The sequence below is a fragment of the Scardinius erythrophthalmus genome (assembly GCF_964197995.2).
Source record: "Scardinius erythrophthalmus genome assembly, chromosome: 4".
NCBI classification, from domain to species: Eukaryota; Metazoa; Chordata; class Actinopteri; order Cypriniformes; family Leuciscidae; genus Scardinius; species Scardinius erythrophthalmus.
This window is the reverse complement of record NC_138224.1, coordinates 48,877,496-48,888,483: the sequence shown is the minus strand read 5'-3', so window position 1 is coordinate 48,888,483 and position 10,988 is coordinate 48,877,496. Positions and strand designations below refer to the sequence as shown.

Here is a 10,988-nt window from a genome sequence, read left to right as displayed (position 1 = left end):
TGGAGTCTGAGCTGTTTTCTGGGCCCTGGAGGTGTTCTGACATGCTCTGACATTTGTGCTTTTTTCAGTTATTTATAAACATGTTAATGGCAAAGGTGTAAATTCACTCTATATAGCACAAACAGGGCTACCAAAATATCTGATCAACATGCATGTATATGTTTGAATTTTTAAGAGAATAATGTTTATGCGTGGTTATTGGAAAAAATAAAAATGAAAGTTGCAGAAATAAGGCCACAAAACACATACTAAATATGTGGCAATAAGACTTTTGACTAAAGGATATCATCGCCTATAGTTTTTTCTTCAAAATTATGTGAAAATAGTCTTGCTTTATCGTTCACATAAAACCATACATTGATTTAAATTGATGTAAAACAGGTTTTGCTTGGAAAGCCAATATGCGAGGGGGGCGTGAACGAGGAGTGGTTTTCACCTGAATTACCACCCACTCTGCATAATGATGAGCCATTCACTCAGGTGTGACAACTGACTGAGCCACAATGCAAGGACCATTTAAGATTTTGCTTACATCTATCTTGTAAATATGTTTTGCTATTTTATTAAAAAGGTTACAATTACAACAATAATTACAATTTCAACAATATTTCAAGTGTACTCTTTCTTTGTAAAAAAAAAAGATTATAGGCCTACATTTTATCTATGTATTCATTACTTTGAATATAGCCAACATTGGAACAGCTAACATCTTAGTTGATGACTTTATTTTTGACAAAATTAGTAGGCTATTTTATATATAGAAATTGCTAAACAAAAGCTTATTTGACGAGGCAGTATATTCTACAGTAAAAACTGTACCCAAATCTACTAAACAAAATGTTGTCTTTCATATTTCACCTGACTGTAACGTTGTTTTCATGAAATACGCTTACACATGCTTAAAATGATGATAATTAAGTGTAAAGATAGGTATTACTGAAAATATTTGGTGTTTGGGGTGAGGATTGGGGTTGATCCATTTATAAAGTATTCTTTTATTCGTTCATGCATGTAATAATGAATGAATGAATGAATGAATGAATGAATTTATGTATGACTTGTGCAATAAATAAATAAAAAAATAAAAAAAATATGATAGGCTATTGACTCGCGATCTTCGCAGTAGGCTAGTGAACGCACCGGAGAAACGCACATTTATTAGGCTACATAGTTTTTTTGTTTTGGATGGTTTTGTTTAGAACCAGCTGTAAATGTAAATATATTTCACATTTTTTAGACATGTGAGGCGAGTAGGCTACGGTCTGGTTGATGATCTCCAGTTCAAGCACCTTATGTTGTGATTGCTAGCCTATATTTACTTTAAATCCAGGAAATTTGTTAATGAAAAAATTATTAAAATTAAGATACAATTGATACAAAACGAAATTCGTTTTAAAGAAAGGATTTGTACTTTCTGTTTTGAGGTACCTGTGAATGTTTGAAAGTCAACTGTCACGTAATATTGTTTTTTGCCAGCTGTGGTAAACAGCGCGCATCTATGCCGTTCATTCATTCATAAACAGAAACCTGAGAAGGAAAAACTTACTAGTATTCCTCAGCTCGTATTCCTCGTATTCGTCATTATTCCTCACAGCGCTGCGTTGTAAACAAGTAATGTTCTGAATAAACTGGTGTTTTGGTTTTCTTGTGCTGATGATAGGGGCGTTCACAGGATTGCGTGGATTGCCTCAGCCATTTGCGTTTGAATAGCACGCGCTCTCTGTGGGCGGAGTCACATTACATTTGAATTAGCTCTAATGAGGTCGACTGGAATCGCTCTCTTTTAATACAGATTTCACAAGATGAGAATATTTGTTTTTTATATAAATTACTTCATTAAAAAGTAGAGAATTTAAGCTTCATGCCTGTGTGTCTGAATGCCTGTTTGACTGAGTATTCGCTAAGCTACAGTTCATTTTCGGACGCGTTTCAGAATGGACTACACGGACAGAGAGAAGGCAGAACTCGCTTCGTGTTTATTTTTCTTTATTTGGCAAAAAGCACAACACTTTGTTTTTATTGTGAGTATACACAAAAATAATACACATTTAACAGAATCGATTGATGTATGAAACTTGTTTTGTAAAATCAAAGTCAAAAGAGAATTTCGGGTCTCAATCAACTCATAAGGAAAAAAATCGAGCAGATCACGCCGGCGTGATCTCAGACCCCTGAGGGTTAAGAAAGCACACCGTGAGCGCCTTGTCGTTCCAGCCACTCGCTGCTGCCACCGTGCGGAACTGGATGGCATAGTCCGTCACGCTGGCGGAGAGTCAGGAGCTGTTTGGCTGAGTCAGGGCCGCTGGTAGGACCTTGGAACACTTGCTTGAATTCCTCAGCAAAGGCAGAGTAGCTGGCACAACAGGGACTTTGGGCATCCCACACAGCAGTGGCCCATGCCAGGGCTTTTTCCGACAGCAGGGTAATGATGTATGCGATCTTGGACCGGTCGGTGGGAAATGACGAGGGTTGCAGCTCGAAGGAGAGAGAACATTGGGTAAAGAAACCCTTACAAGCACTCGGATCACCTGAGAACCATTGGGGAGGCGGAAGACGAGGTTCAGCCAGGGGGTTAACTGCCACGGGCACTTGAACATGAGGTATTGGGGCGGGAGCGGTTGCCGGAGGAAGTCGATCAGATATCTGCTTTATGGAAGTCAGGATCTCCGACAGAAGTTGAGAATGTCTAGTCATCAAGGCCTCTTGCTGAGCCAGAGCGGCTTCGTGGTGTTGACAGTCCCCTCGTGGTGGGACAGCATGGCGAAAAGCTCCTGGGTACTGGCTGCCTCTGGATTCATGTTGGCTCTGTGTTTCTGTCAGGACCCGGTTACGAACTCGGGTCTCCAGTGTGAGAAACAGTCACTTAGCAAACTGAGCCACTATTAGTTGGCAGAACCCAGAAGATGAGGCAGACACAGCAGTACTAGAGACAGAGTTTTAATGATGAAAAAAAAAGTAAAGTTCTTCAGGCTGAAATATAAATCCACAACGTCAAAAGTAATTCCAAGAGAAAAAAAGGGCAATCCACAAAGTCAAAAGGTTAATCCACAAGTTAAGGAGGTACAGCAGAAAAAGCCTCAAAAGGTAATCCAAAAAATAAACGAGTACCAAACAGAGTACCACAAGAGTCCAACTGGAGCAACAAACGTTCACAGCTTCACAGAGGCTGGGTGCTAACATTCAAACATAGAGCAAAGGAAAACTAAGGGTTTAAATACATTCAAGGGAAACGAGGCACAGGTGCAAATAATAACTGGAACCAAGGAAAAACAAAAGGATCAGACAAAAAGCACAATGGGGGCCTCTAGTGGCCAAAAAACAGAAAAACCCCAGCCGAATGCTGACACATACGTCTCAAGTCTGTGTGACAAACATTCACTGAGTTACAGGTCATTTTCTGTTGCGTTTCAGAATGAACTTCACATTTAGAGAGACGGCAGATCGCGCATCATGTTTATTTTCTTTATTTTACGAAGAACACAACATTTTGTTTTTATTATGAGTGCACACAAATAAAAGAAGACATTTAATGGGTCTCTTTTGCACTGATAAGAAAAAAAGCGAGCTGGTCACGCCGGCCTGACTGCCGACCCCAGAGGGTTAAGGGCCCGAGTGTGCTCGTTGTACCACGGTGCTGGACTTTTTCCTTTAATCTTCTTTAAGCACAAAGGAGCAACTGTGTCTAAAGTGCTGAAAAAGAGAGAGTCAATCATTTCTGTTGCAACATCGAGTTCTTCTAAGCTAGCTGGGATGCTGACGAGATGAAACTGATCAGGAAGATTATTAATAAAGCAATCTTTAGTGGCAGAAGTTATAGGTCTAACATATTTGTAACAGTGTCGGCTTTGCAACCTTGGCTAAATTAAGTATACATGAGACTAGATAATGAGATGTCATCGCTCTGCTGCAGAATTTCAATGGCATCAACATTGATTCCATGTGACAATATTAGATCTATAGTATGATTACAACAATGAGTAGGTCCTGACACGTGTTGTCTAACTCCAATAGAGTTTAGAATGACTGTAAATGCTAATCCCAATGCGTCTTTTTCATTATCTACATGTTGTTAACTGTTATTTGTAAAAAATAAAACTTGTTTAAACCAAACATTTTCCTTTCACAACATTCATGTCATTTCACAATTATGCCATCATTAATAACACATTGTTCATCAAGTAGTTTCCAAGTCACCACTTTAGTTGAGGTGCTACATGATGCATGATGAAGTCATGAGAAGCTGATGCTTAGTTAATGATGACTACTGTATTTGGATGTCAACAGAATTCATGTGCTATGTGCTGTGATTGGCCAATTTTGGGGTCTGTCCATTTACTGCAGGCTACTGTCACAGGCCGGGGCGGCCTTCCCTCCCCTTCTAAACGTACCACCTCGAGGAGTTACCCAGAGACACCAAAGAACAGACAAGATACTTATTATCAAAAACTTGTATTTTATTTAGTTAAAATAAGTCCAATCTCAAACTAAAATCCACTGGCTGATCCTCCTCTCGCTTCTACCAGGTTGCGTGGGAAGTTCGCACAACAATCCCTCTTCGGACAGGCAGAAGCAGACAATGGAGCAGACACTGGTAAGGGTTCGAACAACAGTTCCTCTTCGGCCGGCAGTAAGTAATGGAACAGACACAGGTAAAGATTCGCACAGCAACTCCTCTTCGGCTAAAGGTAAGTAGTGGAGCAGACACAGGTAAGGGTTCACACAACGGTTCCTCTTCAGCCCGACATAAGTAGTGGAGCAGACACAGGTAAGGATTCGCACAGCGGTTCCTCTTCAGCCCGACATACGTAGTGGGACAGACACTGGCAAGGATTCACACAACAACTCCTCTTCGGCCGGAGGTGAATAATGGAGCAGACACTGCTAAGGATTCGCACAGCGGTTCCTCTTCAGCCCGACATACGTAGTGGGACAGACACTGGCAAGGATTCACACAACAACTCCTCTTCGGCCGGAGGTGAGTAATGGAGCAGACACTGCTAAGGATTCGGCCGGAGGTGAGTAATGGAACAGGCACTGGCAAGGATTCACACAGCAACTCCTCTTCGGCCGGAGGTAGGTGTTGCGGCAGGCACTGGTAGGAATTTGACAACAAGGGAAGGGGTTACTCTTCTCACAGGACAGCATCAATCATTTGAGTGTCACCTCTTTTTGGGATAGGGGGGAGGATAGGGCAGGGTATCATCCGACGCGATGTAGTAGTCCGTCGCAGATGGCAACCGGGGGCTCTCTCGTTCCCTCCACAAGACACACCCGCTAGCTGGGGGCCACTCTCCTTCCACAAGCCGACGATAGTTGAAATGCAGCGACGGACAGTAACTTCCCCACAGAACCGTGATGGCCGCCTCCGCTGGCAGAGGACAATTTCTCTACATTCACAGGACAACCGTGGTGAGTACAGGATTTAACAATCAACAACTGGGTATTCTTACCACGGAGCAGTGACGGCAGCATTCGATGGTAGAGGGTAGTTTCTCTATGTTCACAGAACCACAGTGATGAGTACAGGTTTCAACATTCAACAGCTGGGCCTTCTTTCCACAGGACAGTAGTGTCAGCATTCAATGGCAAAGAGCAGTTCCTATATGTTCACAGAACAACAATGGTGAGTACAGGTTTCAACAATCAACAGCTGAGTCTTCTTACCACAGAGCGGTGATGGCAGCATTCAATGGCAGAGGGCAATTTCTCTATGTTCACAGAACAACAGTGGTGAGTACAGGTTTCAACAATCAACAGCTGGGTCTTCTTACCACAGAGCGGTGATGGCAGCATTCAATGGCAGAGGGCAAGTTCTCTATGTTCACAGAACAACAGTGATGAGTACAGGATTGAACAGTCAACAACGGGGTCTTCTTACCACAGAACAGCGATGCATAGATCTCTCATAAATCCTCTTCAACTCAGACAGGATGAAGCTGCATTCCTGTACGGCATATGCTCAACACACAGCAGTTAATTAATTTCAGTTTGATCTTCGAGGCCCACGAGTATGCCAACTGGGGAACGGACAGACATAAAATTACAGTTTCCACACCAGTGCACAATTCAGTCACTTCAACTGATCACACGTGTTCACTTCACATTAGGCACTGCAACTCACATCAACTCACAGTGAATAAGGTCTCTTCTCGTGGTCCCAGCCGACTCTCTCCGCTCAACTGACAAACTGTACATCCAATGCTGTATAAGTGGTTGACTATGGAAACACAACTGACATTGAAAGACTTCCAAACAAACCTCACTGAACGCCGGGGCGGCCTCACCGAATCATAGCGGGTAGCAGGCACTACAGGCATTAACTTCCTATTAGAACTGGCAGATAACACTTATCTGTTCGATGAGATAACACAGTTCGATCATACCGCTGCTCTCCAGCTCTTCCTTCTGTACATGCAGTCTTTCCCGTCCTTTAACGATCTGCCCTCTCGTGTACTGCTCGACGTGATCAGCAGATCATCAACAAAAGATTTCCTCCAGTCTGCATCAGCCCCAAAGATTTCGCTCCAAAGTCTCTTCGCCCTCAGATACTTCACACCAACGATTACCACGCTAAGATGCTTCGCACGCTGCACATCAACCGGATCCTTTTATAATCCCCCTCACAAATCCATATCCCTCGTTGCTCAATCTCTGCTCATCGCCCAGCTGCCGCTCATTCCCTCATTAGCAAGCTCCGTCAGACTGTTTACACGGGAAGACCCGTGCTGCGTTCCAGTCCACTTTTAGACACGCACTTGCGAACTTCCCTAAGCACTTCCCCTCGGGGGAATCCCTGCCGCCATTTTGAAGTGCGTTCCACTTCGTGAAGTGGACGAGGGAAGTTTATATGGACAGACCCTCGTTCCCTCGATTTTGACCGAGGGAGCGAGTCTGCTTCAAATGTACACTTCAGGCACCTATATGTCCCACAATGCAACACGATTGTGACGTCACCGCATATCTCGTCTAATCACCACCACACAGACAACTCTATGATATATTAATTATAATTTTTTTAAATTTAAAACAACCCAAACACACCTATAAACATTTGGATGCTGCATTAAACAAATTCTTAAAGGGAAAAAAATGTAAATAATAAATCAACTCCACAGCTGATTCCAAGTGATCAAGGGCTTAGGACGTTCCAATTCAGCCCATTGCAGTTTCCGCCAGTAGTGGCCACTCGCAATGACGTACATCCGAGTGAACGAGACGAAGGGAAGTTAGCAAGTGAAGGGCATGACAATTTTGGACTGGAACGCAGCCCCGGAACCGTTCTGGTGTTACATTTAACTCGCTCCCTCCGGAAACAAGGATGGAGAAAGACAGTTCCGCTTAATCGTCACCCTGTGACACTACTATGAAGACATGAACATGCTTGATAACTCAGATCATAATTAATGAAAAAACATTAGTTTCACATTAATAGATATACCGTTCTAGCCTGTATGCATGCATGAGGTAATTAGGATTTTTGTATATTACTTTAATAATTGTAGTCTTACATGCATTAATGCTTTTTTTCATGCATGAATTCCTGATGATTCATGTACCATAACCGTAGCTTTATCCAAAATGGATAGTAAAGACCTTTTTTTTTTTTTGTGAACAAAGTAAACATCATGATTCATGATGATGTACTCATCTTACTTAATGTTTTAATTAAGGTGTTGTTCATCCATGAAGTCATGGAGGAAAAACTTTGAACTTGTGTTAGTTCCTGATGATTCATGAGATAGCAATGCATGAAGTAATGCATAATTCATGTGTGGATTAAAGTTTCAACACATGTGAAGTGTCACCTGTATTTTTGAAAAAGACAAAGAAACAATTGAATGAAGGACCGAGCACAATTTTAATTTATTTTAATTTATTTTATTTAAATTTTTTTGTTGCAGTGTTCACTGTTGCACATTATTTTACGGAATATATCGATGAGTAATAGTCTATAATGTTAATGTTATTAGGAAGTATGTACATGTATTTAAGTTGTGTACTAGTGAGGTAATTCAAACTGGGGTACACATTGATATGGTATGTAGATACACATTAAGTACACTCACTGATACTTATTGCAGAACTTGGTGGGAAGTTCAATTCCACAGAATTCCATTTATCACAACCTTAACCACACTCAATAATCTCATGTTTCTTTTGAGGTCATTCTCTCTGAGGGCGGAGGCAGAGTTGTCATACCTTTAGTATAAAAGCACCAGGTACTTTGTTCTCCATTTCACTTACTAAAACAAAGGTAAGTCAGTTTCACTTAACTTTTTTAAAATCATTTTCAGATATCCTTCTATTTCCATTTTGTTTTTTTCCGAGACATGTTTTAAACCAAACAAAACTGTTCTGTTTTCAGTACATTGTATCAAAACTCATTACACACATTTTTGTGTAAACCTACTAAGGATGGCTGATAGCAAAAGCAAGTATTAGCTCATTAAATAATACCAGCCATCAATGCGATCTTTTCAGCCTTTAAAAATATGCAATGTTTTTTCACCAGTGGCTGTGTCCCAGTGGAGCCCAACCTTTGTCCAAGACCTTCTCCCTGCTGCCGAAAAGACAGCGCTTCTCTACCATCTCTCTTACCTGAGCCTGGCCAACTTCCCCAACCTGGAGAGAATCATCAGGAGTCGCGCTGTGGAAACTCAGCTTCTGTTTGGATCCTCTGATGCAACTATGTTGAAAGTACTGTTTCAGACTTTCTCTTGACTTCAGTATTTTCATCTCTGTGAAATTTGTGTCAATTCACCAAACATAAGGGGTTTGTAGTAAATAGAATGTCATATATTCTGTCTGTTAGCTAGAGATTAAATTTTGCTAAGTTAGTTATTAGAGTCTCTCCCTTAACTGGAAAAAAATACATAATGTGTCATAATATCATAATGTGAAAAATGTTCAGTTTTTTTTAGGTTTTAGATTTTAGGTAAAATCTTTTATAACCTAAGAGTTTGTACACATCAACTTGGTTTGATATGCTTCTTATAAAGTTTAAATGCATATCTTACATTTTTATAACTTTCAACTTTGAACTTAAATTATAATAACAACAGTTAATGCAGAAGCATTATGAGCAGCATTTCAGAAAGATTTACAGGACAAATACAAGCAATAAGAGTTCTGATTGTTTTGTTTTTAAGTCTAATATACTTGATCTTATGTCTCTTTCTTCTCACAGTGTATTTTGACCAGTGAGAACCTGGTTCAGTCGCTGTTTCCCATGTTGAAGCAAGCTGTGGAGAAAAATAAGGCAGTTTTGGCAGTCAAATTCCTAGGGAAAGCACGAGTCTGGATCAAAGACATTATCACTGATGTGGACAGGATGGTGGAAAAGTAAGAACATTTTCCTCATGAAAACATATTTCAAAAATACCTTGAGCAGTTGAATTGTTCTTCTACATGCATCTGCTAAAATCAGGCAGAAATATGAACATGTTTTAAGCTAAACTTTTAAGCTAGTTACACCAGCCCATTGTTATAAAATGCTAATTTCACTGCAACATTTCTTCAACATTGCATAGGTATAATTTACTCAACAAAGATGTAGCATCATCCACCAGTGATGTTGTCAAGGAAAAAATAGATACAGATAAAAAGATTACTAAACAAGACCAAGAGTTGAAGCAAACTGAAAAAAGCCTGAATGATCTGAAATCTGAACTGCAAAAAACCACACAAGAGCTTGATGAAACTGAGAAAAAGATAAACAGCAAAATCCAAGAGATTCAAGTATTTGCCAGATCCATAACCAAAAAAAGTAGAGGCCTCGGCATCTTCGCTGCAATCGTTCCATTCATCGGGCTAATTGTTAAAAGCTTTTATGATGCTGTGCGTGATCCTCGAAATGTTGCACGTATGAAGGCTCTTGAAGCTGAACTGAATCGCCTCATCGCTGAAAAGACTGCTCTGAAGCAGAAGCAGTGGCAGGTCCAACTAAAGATCATTGATGGGCAGATGAAGGTTGCCAAAGCCAGTTTTGAACAGAGTGAGTCTGTTTTCTTTCATGTTTATAGTATACCAATATGACAAGTCATGCTTAAGACTGTGTCAAGATTCAAGTCTAGTTTAAGACAGGGAGAGAACGTGTTTCTTGCTGAAACCTTTATTTCCCCTCTGCAGATTCCATACCCGACCCCATCCATCTAAAGGATGTTCAGAGTGGCTTGACAAAAATTCAGGCAATTCTGCTTCAGCTCAGAAACTTCTGGGAGAGTTTTGCTCAAATGCTGGACTCCCTGGAACAGAAGACCTTTGTTGGAGAAGATCTTATTGAAGACCTTGCCGAACTAAAAGAGGAATTTATAGCATCAATCAAAACAGCTGAAGAGGTAAAAGTAATGTTTACATAATTCAAAACATCTAAAATGTTTGATTTATTTTGTTTAATTTATTTATTATTTCTCTTTATTTGTACCCAAAGGGAAGGCTTAAGGGTTCCCTCATTTTGTCCAGCCATTATTAAGGATTCATCTAAAAGTCTAACGTGACTTGTAAATGTTTTAATTCCACAGGCTTGGAAAAGTTTTGCTGAAGGCTGTAAAAAAGCATCTGTCATCTTTAAGCTCCAAACCAAAGATGCCTACAGGTTTCTGGAGGTTAGTCCTTCCTCTCTCTCCAAGGAGGAGTGGCAAAAGGAGTACGAAAGCGTAAAGAAACAACTGGAGAAAATAGACCCACCACCAAGTGTGACATCTTCTGCTACACCTGCCATTTCTTAATGATCTACAGAGTGTGGCACGCACAAGTGCGTTTGTCTTATGACGCTGGTAACCTGGGATGATGATGTTAGGCTTTTTAAATACTGTACTTGTAAACTGCAGAGTTCTGTATTACCTTCTACTTAACGCCTAAAACACTCTTTATATAAACTCCTCTCCATATGTGTCATCTCTTTATCAGCTCTTGCAAAAAGACTCTTGTTGAATGGATAAAGGAAGAGATAAAAATGGATCAATAAAGTTTGATAACATCATTATTGA

At 40.5% G+C, this 10,988-nt stretch overlaps 1 protein-coding gene across 1 annotated transcript; it reads left to right on the top strand.

The window, feature by feature from the left end:
- Positions 1-4,866: 4,866 nt before the first annotated feature.
- Positions 4,867-10,727, top strand: LOC308689332 (uncharacterized protein; the record flags this gene model as incomplete). Its single annotated transcript, XM_081362983.1, has 6 exons — positions 4,867-4,975; positions 8,513-8,697; positions 9,188-9,342; positions 9,531-9,994; positions 10,129-10,337; positions 10,521-10,727. 6 exons carry the CDS (start codon positions 4,867-4,869, stop codon positions 10,725-10,727), a joined length of 1,329 nt encoding a protein of 442 aa, XP_081219109.1.
- Positions 10,728-10,988: the final 261 nt, after the last annotated feature.